General features: G+C 43.4%; 1 protein-coding gene across 1 annotated transcript in view; it reads right to left on the bottom strand.

The window, feature by feature from the left end:
• AGO4 (argonaute RISC component 4) overlaps positions 1-20842 on the bottom strand; it is a 54486-nt gene that overhangs the window by 5246 nt on the left and 28398 nt on the right. The window contains 6 exon segments of the mRNA XM_030942632.1: positions 1244-1443; positions 2008-2109; positions 14107-14241; positions 14377-14430; positions 14432-14693; positions 19445-19604. Of these exon segments, the coding sequence (XP_030798492.1) occupies positions 1244-1443; positions 2008-2109; positions 14107-14241; positions 14377-14430; positions 14432-14693; positions 19445-19604 (913 nt within the window).

The following is a 20842-nucleotide window of genomic DNA, read 5'->3' as shown; positions in this document are numbered from 1 at the left end:
TTAGCCATCTTTTACTTCACCCTTTCCTCTGACACGCATATCCAATTAACTGTTAAGTCCTGTCTATTCTATCCTAGGAAGAGCATTTTACATTTAACAAACAGTCTTGTTCTAACATACTTTTGCAGCCTCATACCTGCTTGTTCCCCTTTACTATCCTCCAGCCAAAGAAAATTTGCTACTGTACAAACATGTCACTTGCTTTCTCTCCTTGTGTCCATTGTTCCCTCTGCCCTGAAAATTCTTTTCTCTTTTTTGTAGAGCCAAATTCTACCCATCCAGCTATGAAATCTTCTCTAAAAGCCTCTCCTCTGGTGTCCCACTGCACTTTTATCTGTACTGACTTGGGCTACTTGTCAGTTGTATATTTGCTATATTGTCTCCCGTACTGAAACATAAAATCCCTGTGGACAAGAAATACGTCTTACTCATCTTAGTATTTCTAGCACCTAGTACAGTACTGGGCACGCAGTCTATACCTAATAAATATGCTGAATAAATGAAAGCACATTACAGAATGGAAGGTACAAAGCCACAGCTGGACGTGTTCCATAATAGTGTATTTTCAACCCTTACAGAAATAGACTTGCAGTGGAATGTCTACTATTTAGCAGCTGAATTCAGACTTGGGGAAGAGCCCAGAAACTGCTACACTTCACAGATGGTCATTCGGAAAAGAAAATTAATGCAGAGAGCTTGTTTAACTATTTAATAGAAGCTCAGGAATAGGTCAAAATATCAGATTCTCTTATTCTCCGAAGATGCCTACTTGAGAGTGAGAATGGTCTGTGCCCCCACTCTCACATACATATCCAGGTTCACTCTGGGGTATTTTTCCAGAATGTACCAAAAGCAAAGGGAACTGGTCAGGCCTCCTCACTTGCATGAAGTGGAATTCACAGCCCTGTGACTGCTTTGACCGGAGCCAGGGTACTGTGTTGACCACTTTTTGAGGCTACTTAGGACCTGAGCAGAACTGAAATGCATTTGGCTCCATGGGAGAACCACAAGCAGCTCCAGATTAAACTCCTTTAGAGATACAATGCAAGTATAAACAAGCCTAAGCACTTCTTGGACCAAAAGTCACATTACAAGCTCTCAGAGGCACATGCAACTTTATATGGTCCTTACAATTTAAACCCTGAGAGAAAGTTTAAATCTTTAAAAGAGTTTTCTATCGTAGCTCATTTTTTTAACATGCTACTAAAATATAAAGAGACTTTATTGTGCCTAAGAAACTTGCCTGTCATGATCTTTATCCACCAGATGATACCTTGCCCTAAATGCTACAAGCCGGGCATAATATGCAGGGGCTGGAATAGAGACTGAGCGAGTGCACCTCACATAGGTGTGACACAGCTGGTAAGTCAGGAGCTGGAGTTCATCTGCAGTGAAGCAGTTGTCATCCCACAAGACCTGGTAATGTGAGGGACGGCTAGTTCCCTGGGGAGAGAGTTTTATGATTAATTTGTTGTTGTTGTTGTTGTTTGAGATGGAGTCTCACTGTCACCTAGGCTGGAGTGCAGTGGCACGATCTTGGTTCACTGAAACCTCCACCTCTGGAGTTCAAGCGATTCTCCTGCCTCAGCCTCCCAAGTAGCTGGGACTATAGGGGCACGCCACCATGCCCAGCTAATTTTTGTATTTTTTAGTAGAGACAGGGTTTTGCCACATTGGTCAGGCTGGTCTCAAACTCCTGACCTCAGGTGATCTGCCCATTTTGGCCACCCAAAGTGCTTGGATTACAAGCGTGAGCCACCGTGCCTGGCCTGATTAATGTGTTTCTGACATGACACGAGAGGAGAAAATAATTGAAACCTACTCCTTAAACTCAGAAATACTTCTGCCTAGCACACCTACAAGCAGATACCTAGACCAAAAGATGACAATTCTAGGATACAAGCATTAACAAAGTTAGGTGTTAAATAACAAGTCCACTCAAGCTAGTTGCTGAATTTGCAAACATCTCCCTATCAAGTCAAAGATCTGAAGCAGCTTCCAAATTACCTGAATTCCTGCATGACTACAGAGGTAAAAGTCAAACTCAGATGGATGTGTGATGGTACTATCCACTGTAGTGCCTGCTGGTACATTGCCACTTTTCCCTACCTACAAAAAACAAAAAAAAGTAATTAGTCATCAAAGTGCCAAACTGGGCTCAGATCATTTTTTTCTTTTGTGTGTTAACTGGGAGCAAGCTGGTAAATGTCTCTTAAATTAAGTCTTGAAAATCACTTTCATTCAAGATATTGGATCCTCTGTAACTTTCCCTTAGCCCAACCATTTTAACCTATAGTATTTTCACAAACAAATATGTTCCAGGATCTCTTTAGGAGGATACAGACAAAAAATATTTTATCTGTGGCTTTGGGCTACAACATTATTATATATTTACAGATAACACAGTGGTATGTTCATAGAGGGGAAAAAACATTTAACATTTAAGACAGATAAACTTCCTGAGAAAAAAACAGTTTTATTCCTTTCTTGGAGTAAAAAAATATTCATAATTTTCAGTAAAAGTAAGATTAAGGAATCTTTAAATTGGTTTACCAGGTTCAACATAACTAATACTTTTTTTTTTTTTTTTGAGACAGGGTCTCACTCTGTCACCCAGGCTGGAGTGCACTGGCAGGATCATAGCTCACTGCAGCCTTGGATTCCTGGACTCAAGGAATCCTTTCACCTCAACCTCCTGAGTAGCTGGGGCTATAGGCACACATGCCATCATGTCTGGCTAATTTTGTTTTTTTTTTTTGAGAGATGGCGTCTAATTTTGTTGCCCAGGCTGGACTCAAACTCCTGGGCTCAAGCAATTCTCCCACCTTGGCCTCCCAAAGTGCTAGGACTATAGGTGTGAGCTACCACACCTGGCAACAGCAAATACTTTAATAATAATAATAATAATAATAATAATAATAATAATAAGTCGCTGGCAAATGGTTATCAGGAAGAAAGCACTGAAATGGGAACTAAAAAACCAGTTTCAGATCTGGGCCTAGCCTTGCAACTATATACCTTGAACAAAGCTTATTATCTTTACACTTCAATCTAATCATCTGTAAAATTAGGTGATGTTCTCTTACCCTTTTAAAATTCCAAGCAAAAACCCTACAGACAAGATTTGAAAATCAAATTTCTAGGAAGGCAAGAGGGGAACTTCAGAAATGGATTACAAGGGAAGGAATTAAATCTTGCTGTTTGGTCACTCTCTTCTGCTGTACAGCAGGCTCAGTATGAACACGTTTATTTAGCATACAGACACAAATGTGATGGGAGTTTATTTGGCTCCATTTTAACTATTGTTACCTTCAGCTGAAGATCGTACACCTATGCATATGTAACTCTATGAGTATAGAAAAATCTCCTTCCATCAAATGTATATGTGATCTTGGGTTCCTAGCTGGATCAGAAGAAATCTAATTGAGTTATATAGGTTCTAGCATTTTTTTCCCCCAAGTGTGTTCTTTAGGAATATTAGTTTTGCAGGATGTGTTTAGGTAGTTTATGGTGGAACAAACCTCAGAAATATAGGGTCAAATTAAAGTTAAAAATATTTTTCTACTGTATGACTTCTCAAAACCTTTATTTAGTCATGTATAATCTTTAAGAGGGATATAGAGTATATAGCATTTTCTAAATTTATTTTACCATTAAAAGAAATAAAAAAACTCTCTGGTTCTACACATGACAGCCTGAAGAGGTGATGCCTTGGAGAAAAGAGAATCCAGGCCTTTTCAATTCACCAGTTATTGCTTGAGCACCCATGTGACTGCTAGGCTCTGCAGCAGATGTTGGGGATGACAGCCAGGGGCATCAAGAGAACTAATCAACTTGCCTTCCTGACTTCATGAAAAGTGTATACAATAAACTGTAACACAATGTGATATGGGCATACGCGAGCCATTGGGAAAAGGTGATGAGGAGGAAATAGGTGAGGCATGCCTTATAAGATAAGTAGGAGCTGAAAAGGGAAGTTGGGTAAAAAACAGGAAACACTCCAAATACCCCTGAACTCAAAAATGGATAAGCAAACTGTGGCTCATCCATATTATGAAATACTACTCAACAATAAAAAGCGGCAAATTACTGATATATACACAACTTGGATGAATCTCAAATGCCAGACTCAAAGGCTGTGATTCTATTTATATGATGTGCTGGAAAAAGCAAAACTGTAGGAATAGAATACGTATCAGTGGTTGCCAGGGGCTGGAAGTGAAGGAGAAAGGTTAACTACAAAAGGACACATGAGAATTTTTTGGTATGACAGAATGATTATACAGTCAGCCCTTGGTATCCACAGTTCCGCATTCAGGAATTCAACCAACTGTGGATATTCTTTAAAAAGGTTTGGACAGGCTGGGTGCGGTGGCTCACGCCTGTAATCCCAGCACTTTGGGAGGCCGAGGCGGGCGGATCATGAGGTCAGGAGATCGAGACCATCTTGGCTAACACAGTGAAACCCCGTCTCTACTAAAAAAAATACAAAAAAAACTAGCCGGGCGAGGTGGCAGGCGCCTGGAGTCCCAGCTACTCGGGAGGCTGAGGCAGAGAATGGCGTGAGCCCGGGAGGCGGAGGTTGCAGTGAGCCGAGATCGCGCCACTGCACTCCAGCCTGGGCGACACAGCGAGACTCTGTCTCAAAAAAAAAAAAAAAAGGTTTGTTTATGCTAATTATACCCTGATTTGATCACTATACATTATTTGTATAAAAACTCACTATGTACCCCATAAATGTGTACAATTATGTCAATTAAAAAATAAATAAAAATATAAATTTTAAAGACCTGACACAAATACAGAAAATTGTTAACATGTTTAAACATTTAATTTTAATGTGAAAAAAATTAAAAACAATAAAACATAGCATTTACACTGTATTCAGTACTAAAGAAACCTAGAAAAATATTTTAAATAATTCAACAGTAAAGACTTATACACATTTTAAAATATAGTATAACAACTATTTAAGCCTTTACATTGTATTAGGTATTATAAGTAATCTAGAGATCTTTTAAAGCAAGCTTGTCCAACCCACAGCCCATGGGCTGCATGCAACCCAGGACGGCTTTGAATATGGCCCAATCCAAATTCGTAAACTTGGGCCAGGAGCAGTGGCTTTCATTCCTGTAATCCCAGCACTTTGGGAGGCCAAGGAGGGCGGATTACTTGAGGTCAGGAGTCCAAGATCAGCCTGGCCAACATGGAGAAACTATCTCTACTAAAAATCCCAAAAGTAGCTGGGCATGGTGGCGTGTGCCTGCAATCGCAGTTACTCGGGAGGCTGAGGCAGGAGAATCATTTGAACCTGGGAGGCAGAGGTTGCAGTGAGGCAAGATGGAGCCATTGCACTCCAGCCTAGGCAACAGAGCAAGACTCAGTCTCAAAAAAAAAAAACAAAAAAAAAATTTGTAAACTTTCTTAAAATATTATGAGATTTGTTTGTGATTTTTTTTTTTTTTTTTTTTTTTTTTTTTGCCCATCAGGTATGATTAGTGTATTTTATGTGTGGCCCAAGACAATTCTTCTTCCAGTGTGGTCCAAGGAAGCCAAAAGATGGGACACCTCTGTTTTAAAATACATGGGAGGATGTGCATAGGTTATATATAATTACTATACCATTCTTGTTTTTTGAGATGGAGTCTTGCTATGTTGCCGAGACTTTTCTCAAACTCCTGGGCTCAAGTGATCCTATTGTCTCAGCTTCCTAAGTAGCTGGGACTACAGGTATGCACCACTACACCAAGCTAACTGTACCATTTTATATCAGGGACTTGAGCATATGTGGATTTTGGTATCTGTAGGAGGTCCGGGAACCAATTCCCCATGGATTCTGAGGGATGACTGTATATTTTTATTGTGGTGATGGCTACAGAACTGTATGCATTTGTCAAAACTAGGGTCAGGCATGGTGGCTTATGCCTGTAATGCCAACACTTTGGGAGGCTGAGGCAGGAGGATCACTTGAGTCCAGGAGCTCAACACCAAACTGGCGAACAAAGTTAGACCCTGTCCCTTAATATATATATATATATATAATTATTATTATTTTTTTTAATTAGCCAAGTGTGGTGGCACTGGCCTGTAGTCACAGCTACTCAGGAGACTGAGATGGGAGGATCGCCTGAGCCTAGGAGGCCGAGGCTGCAATGAGCCATGATTATATACATCATTGCACTCCAGCCTAGGTGACAGGGCAAGACCATCTCAAAAAAATGAAAAACAACGACAAAAAGCTTACGTATGCACTCAACTAAAACTAGACACTAAAAAATTAGGGTGTATTTTACTGTATCTATATTATACCTTAATAAAAATAATGAAGACAGTGGATGGAATGGATGCACTCGCTCCAGGGATAACTATGTACAGTGGATATGGGAAATGGAAGATGTATAAGGTTATGGTGAAAGACAAAATGAAAATGTTGTTTTGGCCATCTTGGGAAAACACTAAACACCACAGGAAAGCATTTGGTAAGCAATGGGGAATACCTGAAGATTTCTGAGCAGTGGCATGGCACAATAAGATCTATGTTTTCACAGCAGGGTAGAGGATGCATTTGTGAAGAAAGAATGGAGACAGGGAGACTGCTAGGAGTCTCCTGCAATAAAACAGTTCTGCCGAGAGCGGCGGGAACATACAGGAGGAAGAACTGAGACAAGAGAGATTTCAGGGCAGAACACAGGGGACTATTTTCTTTTTCTTTCTTTTCTTTTCTTTTTTTTTTTTTTTTTTTTTTTTTTGAGACGGAGTCTCGCTCTGTCGCCCGGACTGGAGTGCAGTGGCCAGATCTCAGCTCACTGCAAGCTCCGCCTCCCGGGTTTACGCCATTCTCCTGCCTCAGCCTCCCGAGTAGCTGGGACTACAGGCGCCCGCCACCTCGCCCAGCTAGTTTTTGTATTTTTAGTAGAGACGGGGTTTCACCGTGTTAGCCAGGATGGTCTCGATCTCCTGACCTCGTGATTCGCCCGTCTCGGCCTCCCAAAGTGCTGGGATTACAGGCTTGAGCCACCGCGCCCGGCCTTCTTTTCTTTTCTTTTTTTTGAGACAGAGTCTTGCTCTGTCACCCAGGCTGGAGTGCAATGGTACAATCTCGGCTCACTGCAACCTCCACCTCCCAGGTTCAACCGATTCTCCTGCCTCATCCTCCTGAGTAGCTGGGATTACAGGTGCGTGCTACCACGCTCGGCTAATTTTTGTATTTTTAGTAGAGGCGGGGTTTTACCATGTTGGCCAGGTGGTCTCGAACTCCTGACCTCAGGTGATCCACCCACCTTGGCCTCCCAAAGTGCTGGGATCACAGACGTGCACCACCGTGCCTGGCCTTTTAAATTTTTTTTTCTTTTTTTGAGAAAGAGTTTCACTCTTGTTGCCCAAGCTGGAGTGCAGTTGCACAAACTCCTGACCTCAGGTGATTCACCCGTCTTGGCCTCCCAAAGTGCTGGGATTACAGGCGTGAGCCACCACGCCTGGCCCACAGAGGACTATTTTCTTTTCTTTTTCTTTTTTTTTTTTTTTTGAGACGGAGTCTCGCTCTGTCGCCCAGGCTGGAGTGCAGTGGCCGGATCTCAGCTCACTGCAAGCTCCGCCCCCGGGGTTTACGCCATTCTCCTGCCTCAGCCTCCCAAGTAGCTGGGACTACAGGCGCCCGCCACCTCGCCCGACTAGTTTGTATTTTTTTTAGTAGAGACAGGGTTTCACCGTGTTAGCCAGGATGGTCTCGATCTCCTTACCTCGTGATCCGCCCGTCTCGGCCTCCCAAAGTGCTGGGATTATAGGCTTAAGCCACCGCGCCCGGCCTAGAGGACTATTTTCTAAATGCGTATGAAGGGACTGGAAATGGGGAAAAGAGTTTAGAGACAACTCTGAAGTTTCTAGCTTGGCTGACTTAATATACAGTGATGCCAAGTAATACAATAAAAGGAAATTTGGGGAGGAATAGGTTTTGGATGGGGATAAAACAATAAATAGAAGGTTTAGACATGTTTTGCTTGAAATGTCTGTGGTAGATTGTATTATTGGTGCCAAATATTCCCATGCCCCTGCCTGGGGCAGGATTATACATCCACACCCAATTATCTTAGGAGTGACTTTCTTTGGCTGATAAAATGTGGCCTGAGGCCGGGCGCGGTGGCTCAAGCCTGTAATCCCAGCACTTTGGGAGGCCGAGACGGGCGGATCACGAGGTCAGGAGATCGAGACCATCCTGGCTAACATGGTGAAACCCCGTCTCTACTAAAAATACAAAAAACTAGCCGGGCGACCTGGCGGGCGCCTGTAGTCCCAGCTACTCGGGAGGCTGAGGCAGGAGAATGGCGGGAACCCGGGAGGCGGAGCTTGCAGTGAGCTGAGATCCGGCCACTGCACTCCAGCCTGGGCGGCAGAGCGAGACTCCGTCTCAAAAAAAAAAAAAAAAAAAAATGTGGCCTGAAATGTGTTACTTCTGGGCCAGCACGTGGCTTGTCATGTATCTCTTTCCTCTCTGCCAGGATGACTGGCAATGTTCCAGATAGATGCTTCTTTGTCAGCCTAGGTTCCAAAGGGAGGACAGCAGGGTCACAGCTGCAGCAGAGCCACAATTAAGGTGTAATGTGACCATGAAACAAGTCTTTGTAAGCCCCTAAGATTTGGGTTTTTGTTGTTGGCCTACCTTGACTGATGCAGTGCCCATAGAGAATCTAAGCAAATATGTCTGGTCGATAACGGAGTACAGACCAAGAGCTGAATAGAGTAGATTGGGGCTGGAAATACAGATTTAGGAATCTATAAGCAAGGGAATTAGCCCAGAAAAGTGGATGACACTATAGAGAGGGCTGAAATTGAGAAGAGAGAGGAGTATGAAATGCCGGGAAATATCAGTGTTTAATGGACAGAAGGAGAAAGAGGAATCAAAAAAGTCTGATTACAGGCCGGGTGCAGTGGCTTACATCTGTAATCCCAGCACTTTGGGAGGCCGAGGTGGGTGAATTACCTGAGGTCACGGGTTCAAGACCAGTCTGGCCAACATAGTGAAATCCCATCTCTACAACAAATACAAAAATTAGCTGGGCATGGTGGTGCGTGCCTGTAATCCCAACTACTCGGTAGGCTGAGGCAGGAGAATCATTTGAACCCGGGAGGCAGAGGTTGCAGTGAGCCGAGATTGTGACAGAGTGAAACTCCATCTCAAAAAAAAAAAAAGTCTGATTACAGAGGTGGGTAGTAAGGCTGGAAAGTCATTTTGCTAAGGCCAAATAAGGCAATCATTGTCTTAAGTGCTACAAAGAAGTCAGTGTGGGAATCTGACAAAATATCTCTAGATTTGAAATGAGCAAGTCATTGAGACAACAACTTCAATGGCATCACTGAAATTGAAGTCAGGCTACAGAAAATTAAAGTATGATGTACATATAGAAAGTACAGATAGAAAGTCAAGTGATTGTTTTTCTCAAAGTTTAGTCATGAAAGGAAGAAAAAATAAGGTAGCAGTGAGACTGAGGGAGAAGCAGGGTGAGGTGAACTCAGGAGGATTTAAGCCACCTTTAGAGGGCGAGAAGGAGGCAACAGAACACGAAAGAGTGAAGTTTTGAAAAATAATGTGTAATTAACCAAGTAAGGCTCTAGAGAAGTCAGGAGGGATTAGGACTGAAAGCATAGGATGGGTGAAAGAAAGCATCGGTGGAGAGATACGAGGAAGGAGATAAGAAAATACAAGATGTAACTGAGTTTGAAAGTAGAGGAAAGGCAGCTGAGAAAATTCTTGCCTTTTAGATCTTGTTTTTGGAGGGAAATAGACAATAGGACTTTGTTGGCAATAGAGTCATTATGAATGGGGTAGGGGACTTGAGAAGAGTATAAAGGTGTGGAACAGATGCTATGGGGAATAGGGTAAATGAAAAAACGGCAGCATCTAAGGACTGGCTGAGATTTGCTCTCATTAATTTGTAATATGGTTCTTTATTAAACAGATACTTTTGGCCAGGTGTGGTGGCTCACGCCTGTAATCCTAGCACTTTTGAGAGGCTGAGGTGAGCTGATCACTTGAGCCCAAGAGTTCAAGATCAGCCTGGACAATGTGGCGAAACCCCATCTCTACAAAAACTACAAAAAAAATTAGCCGAGAATGATGGTGAGTGCCTGTTAGTCCCAGCTACTTGGGAGGCTGAGGTAGGAGGATCACCTGAGCCTGGGGGTGTCTAGGCTGCCATGAGCCATAATCATGCCACTGCACTCCACTCTGGGTGACAGAGTGAGACCCTGTCTCAAAAATATAAAATAAAATAAAAATCACCACTTCTCCCCGAGCAATTTCTATCAGCCTAAGGGTAGAGGCAAAATAAATGGGCAAGTGGATTGGCAAGAGGTATACTTAGAGAATTGAAGATATTAGTAAATGTCAGGGTGCAAAGTAGACCAAGAAATGGGATTGTCAATTTTGAAAGGTTTATTTATTTATTTATTTATTTATTTATTTATTTATTTATTTGAGACGGAGTCTCGCTCTGTCGCCCGGACTGGAGTGCAGTGGCGCGATCTCAGCTCACTGCAAGCTCCGCCTCCCAGGTTCCCGCCATTCTCCTGCCTCAGCCTCCCGAGTAGCTGGGACTACAGGCGCCCACCACCTCGCCCGGCTAGTTTTTCATATTTTTAGTAGAGACGGGGTTTCACCGTGTTAGCCAGGATGGTCTCGATCTCCTGACCTCGTGATCCACCCGTCTCGGCCTCCGAAAGTGCTGGGATTACAGGCTTGAGCCACTGCGCCCGGCCAATTTTGAAAGGTTTAAAGAACAAAATTATGAGATAGCTTAATAATAGCTTAATAGATAGTTTAGGAAGACAAGCCTAAAGAAGATCTTAAATCTACATGAATAACAAATTGACAGACAGGTGGAGAGATGACAACAGTTAAGGAGAAGGTGGCAGGAGGTTTTATGCCCAAAGGTTAGGCAGGAGTTCAAAGAATTTGTATTAGCAAAATCTAAGAAGTACTATTTTTTTTTTTTTTTACACAGCATATCTTTTATTTATTTATTTTATTTGACATGTGCTGGTCTACTTTTTATTTAAATTTGTATATATTTTGGGGGTACAGGTACAGATTTCTTAAATGTGTATGTTACAGAGAGGTAAAGTCTGGTAAGAAGTAATATTAACTCATGGTTTCAGCAATTTAAAGACAGTCCTTTTAATTTAAGACAGTCCTTTTAATCTAAGCTGGCTGGATCTGGGGCCCAATGAGAAAACCACCTTGATTCAGAAAACAAAAAGAAACAGGTCAGGCCAGGCATGGTGGCTCACACCTGTAATCCCAGCACTTTGGGAGGCCGAAACAGATGGATCACCTGAGGTCAGAAGTTCAAGACTGAGGCCGGGCGCGGTGGCTCAAGCCTGTAATCCCAGCACTTTGGGAGGCCGAGACGGGCGGATCACGAGGTCAGGAGATCGAGACCATCCTGGCTAACACGTTGAAACCCCATCTCTACTAAAAATACAAAAAATTAGCCGGGCGAGGCGGCGGGCGCCTGTGGTCCCAGCTACTCTGGAGGCTGAGGCAGGAGAATGGCGTGAACCTGGGAGGCGGAGCTTGCAGTGAGCTGAGATCCGGCCACTGCACTCTAGCCCAGGCGACAAAGCAAGACTCCGTCTCAAAAAAAAAAAAAAAAAGAAGTTCAAGACTGGATTGGCCAACATGGTGAAACCCCATCTCTACTAAATGTACAAAAATTAGCTGGGCATGGTGGTGGGCGCCTGTAATCCCAGCTACTCAGGAGACTGAGGCAGGAGAATCACTTGAAACCCGGAGAGAGAGGTTGCAGTGAGCCAAGATTGTGCTAATTGCAACCTGAGTGACAAGAGCAAAACTCTGTCTCAAAAAAAAAAAGAAAAAAAAAAAAGTAAAGGAAAGAGGCTGGACACGGTGGCTCAAGCCTGTAATCCCAGCGCTTTGGGAGGCCGAGACAGGCAGATCATGAGGTCAGGAGATCGAGACCATCCTGGCTAACACAGTGAAACCCCGTCTCTACTAAAAAAATACAAAAAAACTAGCCGGGTGAGGTGGCGGGCGCCTGTAGTCCCAACTACTCAGGAGGCTGAGGCAGGAGAATGGCGCAAACTCAGGAGGCGGAACTTGCAGTGAGCCGAGATCCGGCCACTGCACCCCCGCCTGGGCGACAGAGTGAGACTCCGTCTCAAAAAAAAAAAAAGAAAAGAAAAAAGAAACAGTTCATCCTAGGATTAGAGACAAAAAAACTAGAGGGTACTAGAAAATAATGGGAGTGGCAAATAAGATTACATGATTAGGCAACAGAAAGACCTGGTCTTCCTAGGGGTGGATGAGAGAAGGCCTAGACAAGATGAAGCAAAGTCATTAAAAAATATCAAAGAAGCAAAATTAATACTCTATTAATAATATAGGTTGGGCATTCTCTATCTGAAATGTCTGGGGATTAGAGGCATTTTGGATTTTATTTATTTATTTTTTTCTTTTAGGCAGAGTCCTGCTCTGTCATCAGGCTGGAGTACAGTGGTACAATCTCGGCTCACTGCAACCTCTGCCTCCTGGGTTCTAGTGATTCTCCTGCCTCAACCTCCCGAGTACCTGGGACTACAGGCATGCACCATTATGCCCAACTAATTTTTGTATTTTTAGTAGAGATGGAGTTTTGCCATGTTGGCCAGGCTGGCCTCGAACTCCTGACCTCAAGTGATCACCCACCTCAGTCTCCCAAAGTGCTGGGCTTACCACTGTGAGCCACAGCACCTGGCCAGATACTGTTCTTTTTTTTTTTTTTTGGAGACGGAGTCTCGCTCTGTCGCCCAGGCTGGAGTGCAGTGGCTGGATCTCAGCTCACTGCAAGCCCCGCCTCCCGGGTTCACGCCATTCTCCCGCCTCAGCCTCCTGAGTAGCTGGGACTACAGCCGCCCGCCACCTCGCCCGGCTAGTTTTTTGTATTTTTTAGTAGAGACGGGGTTTCACCGTGTTAGCCAGCATGGTCTCAATCTCCTGACCTCGTGATCCGCCCGTCTCAGCCTCCCAAAGTGCTGGGATTACAGGTTTGAGCCACCGCGCCCGGCCTTTTCTTTTTTTTTTGAGAGGGAGTCTCTCTGTGTCTCCCAGACTGGAGTGCAGGGGTGCGAAGATCTCCGCTCACTGCAAGCTCCGCCTCCCGGGTTCACGCCATTCTCCTGCCTCAGCCTCCTGAGTAGCTGGGACTACAGGCGCCTGCCACCACGCCTGGCTAATTTTTTGTATTTTTAGTAGAGACACAGTTTCACCGTGTTAGCCAGGATGGTCTCGATCTCCTGACCTCGTGATCCACCTGCCTCGGCCTCCCAAAGTGCTGGGATTACAGGCGTGAGCCACCACACCTGGCCTGGATATTGTTCTTAACCACATTTGACAGATGAGAATATTATGGCTTAGAGAAGTTGAGTAATTTGACTGCAGTTTAAGTGTGACACTATAAATATTCAAAGTTTGTGCCCTAACAATCTCGTATGCCAGCAGTCCTCAAGCTTTTTGGCAGCAGGGACAGGTTGCATGGAAGACAATTTTTACATAGATGGGGTGGGGGAGTGGGGGGAAATGGTTTGGGATGAAACTGTTCCATCACTGCTGATCTGACAGGAGGCAGAGCTCAGGTGGTAATGCTCATTCACCCACTGCTTACCTTCTGCTGTGCAGCCTGGTTCCTAATAGGCCACAGACTGTTACCAGTCCACAGTCTGGGGGTTGTCCTATGCTGATATAAAATTATTTGGAAGATAAATTCTTCTTTATACCCTAGAACTGTGCAGCAAAAAGTAACAATAAAACCACCCCTTAGAAGGTTGCCTATATCATCACAATGTACCTGGCATGTTTCTGACCTACTGCTCCCCACACAAAAACAACTCGATAAATCAGCATTTCTGTTATACAAGAGAAATAAAATATTCAGTCTCAAAACTCGTATCATTCAGAATTGGTCATCTAAACCCAACTGCAGTGATTGTATTTATTAAATTATTATCAGGCATTTCTGCTTTTAAGAAAAAAATTGTATTAAAATGGCATATATAAGTATATATATAATCACTTGCCAGAGCTCAGATAACAAAGCTTATACTATATCTTCTTACCCTTTCTGTTTTATCTGCACAGAAAAGTCGTGTGTGATGTCTTTTTTGTACCACAATATATGTTATTCCTGGCCGGTAATCTTCTTCCAAGCTAATACACGCCTTTCGAATTGCTATTAGTTCTGGCCAAGCTACCTAGAAGACAGAAATGGAATTATGTTTAATTGAGAATTTGCCTAGTATTTCTCAGATCTACCCAGAATGGCAGATGAGAGGAATCTCCCTCAGACTTCTAGGGGTCCCGAAGGGCAACAGGGATAATGAGAGTACCTGCTTCATTTGTCCCTCAGATACCCCTCCACGGTAATAGATGATCCGAGTAGGGTTTGAAGCGTGTGGATTTGTAGAACTGAATCAGCAGCTCTCGAACCATGTTAGTCAGGTCCTGGATGACCTCTTGACTGTAGAGGAGCTCTTGGGAGATCTCCTGCCGGGAAGTCTGCACCCGAACGGTGGCACAATACCGGCTGGGGTGGCCATCCATACTGCCAACCACAGCAGCAATGGAAGGCTTCTTCCCATCCCCTGCTGGGGGGTGTGTGACATCCGCTCCCAGGAAGATGACAGGCTGCTGGAACACCGAGGGCCTGCTCAGATTTAAGGAGATGTTGCCACTCAGACATGTAAGTGAAAATGTTTGAGTTTAGCAAGATTATATCACCAGATATCAGATATAACCTTATAAGAGAGAACAAAGACTCAAGCCCATTGGGAAAGAACATTACGGACCACTGAATATTGATGTCACCCAGTACAGTGACTCTGGACTGACTGAAGAAGTGAGCATGGCTCTTCTATAAGAGTAGGAAGAGAAGACTGAAAAAACAGGACCTAGGCTGGGCACCGTGGGCTCATACTTATAATCTCAGCACTTTGGAAGGCCAAGGAGGAAGGACCGCTTAACCCCAGAAGTTCAAGGCCAGCCTGGGCAACATATCAAGACCCAGATCTCTATAAAAATAAGAAAGCCCAGCGTGGCAATACCTGCCTGTAGTCCCAGTTACTTGGGAGGCTGAGGCAGAAAAATCATTTAAGCCCAGGAGTTTGAGGCTGCAGTAAGTTATGTACTATATACTCCACTGTACGGTGTCACATCACTGTACTACAGCCTGGGTGACAGACCAAGACCTTGTCTTTAAAAAAAGAAAAGAGGCCGGGCGCGGTGGCTCACACCTGTAATCCCAGCACTTTGGGAGGCTGAGGCGGGAGGATCACCTGAGGTCAGGAGTTGGAAACCAGCCTGGCCAACATGGCAAAACCCCGTCTCTACTAAAAAATACAAAAATTAGTCAGGTGTGGTGGTGTGTGCCTGTAATCCCAGCTACTCAGAAGGTGGAGGCAGGAGAATCACTCGAACCGGGAAGGTGGAGGTTGCAGTGAGCTGAGATCGCACCACTGCACACCAGCCTGGGTGACAGAGTAACACTCTGTCTCAAAAAAAAAAAAAAAAAAAAAAAATTAGCCAGGCATGGTGGCGCTCACCTGTAATCCCAGCTACTTGGAAGGCTGAGGCAGGAAAATCACTTGAACCCAGGAGGTGGAGGTTGCAGTGAACCAGGATCACGCCACTACACTCAGCCTGGGTGACAAAGTAAGACTCCACCTCAAAACAAAACAAAACAATATTCTTTTTTTTTTTTTTTTGAGACAGGGTCTCACTCTGTTGCCCAGGCTGGAGTGCAGTGGCATGATCTCAGCTCACTGCAGCCTCAACCTCCCGGACTCAGGTGATTCTCCCACTTCAGCCTCCCAGGTAACTGGGATAAATTCTTAAAGGTAGGATTTGGGACTGTGAGTGTTAATTCTTCAAGTGTAATTAAAGAGGCATCCCATACTTGACAATCTCATATAACAGGTACTAAAGGTGAGGTCCCATGGGAGAAGAGGCTGTGTCCCATTTACCTCTCTGTATTATCACAGAACATAAGCCTGGCACAGAGAAGTTAATAACAGTGGACATATATAGGCAACATACATATACATAACAGCTTACATATACAATGTATCAGCCACTATGCTAAGCACTTCACATGTATTAACTCATTTAGTCCTTACAATTTTATGAGGGTGGTACAATTATTATCTCAATTTTTCCAGATAAAAAATAAGACATAAGAGGATAAAGAATGTTCCCAAGATCACACAGCTAAGAGTGGAAAAGCTAGAATCCCAACCCAAGAAGTCTAACGCCAAAGTATGCACTCTAAGCCACTACACTATATTGTCTCAAATGTTTGGGGTAAAATTAAATGATGACAGACTTTAGGTCAACTTCCCCTATGTCCCATATATCTCATCACTAATGTTTAAGGAGGGATTTATTTACCTAGACGTTTCATTCAAGGACAAAAATGAAAACTGTGTTGGGAAGCTGAGCGGGTGGATTGTGTGAGCTCAGGAGTTTGAGACCAACGTGGGGAACATGGAGAAACCTCGTCTGTACCAAAAATACAAAAAATAAGCCAGGCATGGTGGTGCACGCCTGTGGTCCCAGCTAGCTGGGAGGCTGAGGTGGAAAGATTGCTTGAGCCCAGGAGGCGGAGTTTGCAGTGAGCCAAGATTGTGCCACTGCACTCCAGCCTTGGTGACAAGGTGAGACCCTGTCTCAAAAATAAATAAATAAATAAATAAGAAATAAGAGATCAATTAATCAAGTTGACAAAATATGATAAGATTAAATTTTTAAAAAAGAAAGAATTGTGATATGATTGTATAAGAGCAAGGCACTCAATTTCATCTTCAAGTATGGCAACGACTAACACCACAGCCCCATTTTTAACTCTTCAAATCACTTTCACACATAGGATTTCACAGAAAAACAACACTTTCGAGTTAACAAGGCAGATATTATTATCTTGATAGATAAGGAACTGAGGCTCAGAGATATTAGAAATTCACATGAGTAACAATGCTCAAATCTCCCAATTTCCAGCCAGCATATCCCTGTCCTACCTTGGTGTTTGTTTACTCTAGAGTCAATCTGACAAACTCAAATTTAAACAAACAAAAAAAACCTATGAAGGGAGGGGCAGACAGGGTTTCTTAAAAGGACATAAAAAGATTGATTCAACTCAGTCCTATTAACATTTTCTGTTCATCAAAAGCCACTGTTGACCAAGCATGGTGGCTCACGCCTATAAATCCAACACTTTGAGAGGCCGAGGTGGAAGGATTGCTTAAGCCTAGGAGTTCAAGACCAGCCTGGACAACATAGCAAGACCTCATCTCTAAAAAAAATTTAAGGCCAGGCATAGTGGCTCATGCCTATAATCCCAGCACTTTGGGAGGCCAAGGTGGGCCGATCGCTTGAGGTCAGGAGTTCAAGACCACCAGCCTGGCCAACAAGGTAAAGCCCTGTCTCTACTAAAAATACAAAAATTAGCCAGGTATGGTGACGTGCGCCTGTAATTCCAGCTACTTGGGAGGCTGAGGCAGGAGAATTGCTTGAACCCAGGAGGTGGAGGTTGCAGTGAGCCGAGATTGCATCACTGTACTCCAGCCTGGGTGACAGAGCGAGACTCTGTCTCAATAAATAAATAAATAAATAAATAGGCAGGCATGGTGGCACATTCCTGTAGTCCCAGCTACTCAGGAGACTAAAGTGGGAGAATCACTTGAGCTGGGGAGATGGAGGCTGCAGTGAGTCATGATTGCCTCACTGTGCTCCAGCCTGGGTGACAGAGTGAGATCTTGTCTTAAAAAGAAAAAACAGAAAACTCACAATGTATGAGAGTGAAAAGGCAAAGCACAGACTAGGACAAGATAATCTGCCTATCCTGTTTGCCTATAGGATATCTATATCTTGTGAAGGACCAGAAACCACAAAGAACTACTACAAATTAATAAAAAAGGCTCAAAATCCAATATAAAAAAATGAGAAAAGGACTGAACAGGTCCATTATAAAAGAAGATGTTCAGGCTAGGTATAGTGGCTCATGCCTGTAATGCCAGCACTTTGGGAGGCTGAGGCAGGAGGATTGTTTGAGCTCAAGAGTTCTAGACCAGCCTGGGCAACAGGACAAAACCCTGTCTCTACAAAAAATAAAAACATTAGCTGAGCATGGTGCTATGAGCCTGTAGTCCTAGTCCCAGCTACTTGGGAGGCTGGGGTGGGAGGATCAGTTGAAGGCCAGGAGTTTGAGTCTTCAGTGAGCCATGATCACATCACTGCACTCCAGCCTGGAAGACAGAGACCTTGTCCCAGAAAACAAAACAGGCCAGGTGCGGTGGCTTATGCCTGTAATCTCGGCACTTTGGGAGGCTGAGGCAGGCGGATCACTTGAGGTCAGGAGTTCAAGTCCAGTCTGGCCAACATGGTGAAACCCTGTCTCTACTAAAAATACAAAAAAAGTAGTGGGGCATGGTAGTGTGCACCTGTAATCCTAGCTACTCAAGAAGCTGAGGTGGGAGCATTGGTTGAACCTGGGAGGTGGAGGCTGCAGTGAGCCAAGATCGTGCCATTGCACTCCAGCCTGAGTGACAGAGTGAGACTCCATCTCAAAACAAAACGAAACAAAAAAAAAACAAATGAAGATGTCCAAATGGCTAATGAGCACATGGAAATGTGCTTAACATCATTACTCATCAAGGGAATGCAAATTAAAACTATAATGAGATACTATTATCCCCAATCAAAATGGCTAAAATTAAAAGGACTGATACTACCAAGTGTTGGTAAGAATATAGAGCAACTAGAACTCTCAGTGTAAGTGTAAATTGGTACAACCACTTTGGAAAACTATTTGACTATATCTATTAATAGTAAATATATGTATTCTTTGTAACTCTATTTTCTGTAACTCAGTAATTACACTCCTGGAATTCCACACAAAAGAAAGAGTGTTTCAGTTCACCAAAAATGTAGAATTGTATAATGAATGTATGAAAATATCCATCAATGGTAGAATAAATTAAAATTGTGTGGTTTATTCATGTAATGAAATCATACACAACAATGAAAAAGAATAAACTACTCCTAAGTGCAACAACACAAATGAATCTCACAGACATAATGTTGAGCAAAAGAAGACTGACACAAAACAGTACATACTGTATGATTCCATTTATATGAAGCTCAAAAATGGGCAAAAGTAATCTAGATAACTGATAGACATCAGAATGGTGGTCACCTGTGGGGGTTATCTATTTGGAGGGGCCATAAGGAAGTCTGATGGGGTGCTGGAAATGTTCTGTATCTTTATTTGGGTGTTGGGTATATGGGTACATATATATACAAGAGAAAAGGTAATCTAGATGCATATATAATATTTGTGTGTTTTCCCATAAATTATGTAAGTTAGATCTTAAACAAAAGTGGGGAAAGCATTCAGAATCTTACCTTTGATGAGGCACAAGCACATTGTTAATTCCTCCAAGTTTTGCATTTATCTTCAGGCAAAGATTGGAAAGGGTTTGAGGTGAGGTCTTCACTACATTTTTTACTTGGACACATTGTGTGGCCATACCTAGAAGGGTATCTCCAACACGTTTCACCTCCGCTACAAGAATAATTTATTAATTTTAACATGTTTAAATGGTCTCCTAATTACTAAAAGCAAAAGGAAAAAAACCCCACACATTAACTTTATAACCTACTATATACTGTACACTGTGCTAGATGCTTCTCATGTATCTTCCTTTTATCTGCTAAACCCCCAGGGCAATTTTTCCCTGTGTTTGGATACGCCCTCCCTTCTCTCCTTTTTTCCCTCCTGCAGGCCCTGCAGCCAGTCTGCTTCCTTTATTCTCTGTACTGCCTGCCACGACTTGCTCAGCTCCTTGATGCTCCTCTTCCCACATGACTGATTTAGCAAAATAATCAATCTTCCCAGCTCCTCCCTCTCAGTACACACACCGGCCCTTTGAATTTTATTTTATTGTGTTGTTTTGCTTTTTTTTTTTCTTTCTCTAAGTACTAGAGATAACTGTAGAGAGAAGGTTAAAGACATTTTATAAAGTTTAAAACTGGGGCCAGGCACAGTGGTTCACACCTGTAATCCCAGCACTTTGGGAGGCGAAGGCGGGTGAATCACTTGAGATCAGGAGTTCAAGACCAGCCTGGCCAACATGGTGAAACCCCATCTCTACTAAAAATACAAAAATTAGCTGGGTGTGGTGGCATGCGCCTGTAGTCCCAGCTACTTGGGGGGCTGAGGCAGGAGAATCACTTGAACCCAAGAGGCAGAGGCTGCAGTTAGTCAAGATCGTGCAACTGCAATATAGCCTGGATGACAGAGCAGGACACTGCCTCAAAAAAAAAAAAAAAAAGTTTAAAACTGGCTGGGCGTGCTGGCCCATGCCTGTAATCCCAACGCTTTGGGAAGCCAAGGCAGGTGGATGGCTTGAGCCCAGGAGTTCAAGACCACCCTGGGCAACATGATAAAACCCTGTCTCTACAAAAAATACAAAAATTAGCTAGGCGTGGTGGTGGGCACCTGTACTCCCAGCTACTTGGGAGCCTGAGATGGGAGAATCACTTGAGCCCAGGATTTTGAGGCTGAGATAAGCGGTGATCATGACACCACACTCCAGCCTGGGTGACAGAGCTGAGATCTTGTCTCAACAACAATAATAGTTCCTACATCCCTTACTTAAATGATAGCCAAAATAACTTTGTATCATTCTTCTTATAATAGATACAAACTAAGCAAATCCTTTTCTGGAAGTGGCACTCTTCCTCACTCTCATATTCCTAAGTGCTTTTCACCAAATATTTCCAGTTCTCTCAGCTTCCAGG

This window comes from Rhinopithecus roxellana, chromosome 12 (assembly GCF_007565055.1).
Source record: "Rhinopithecus roxellana isolate Shanxi Qingling chromosome 12, ASM756505v1, whole genome shotgun sequence".
In the NCBI taxonomy this organism is placed as follows: Eukaryota; Metazoa; Chordata; class Mammalia; order Primates; family Cercopithecidae; genus Rhinopithecus; species Rhinopithecus roxellana.
Note: the sequence above shows the minus strand (reverse complement) of the source record. Positions and strands in the feature narration are given on the sequence as shown.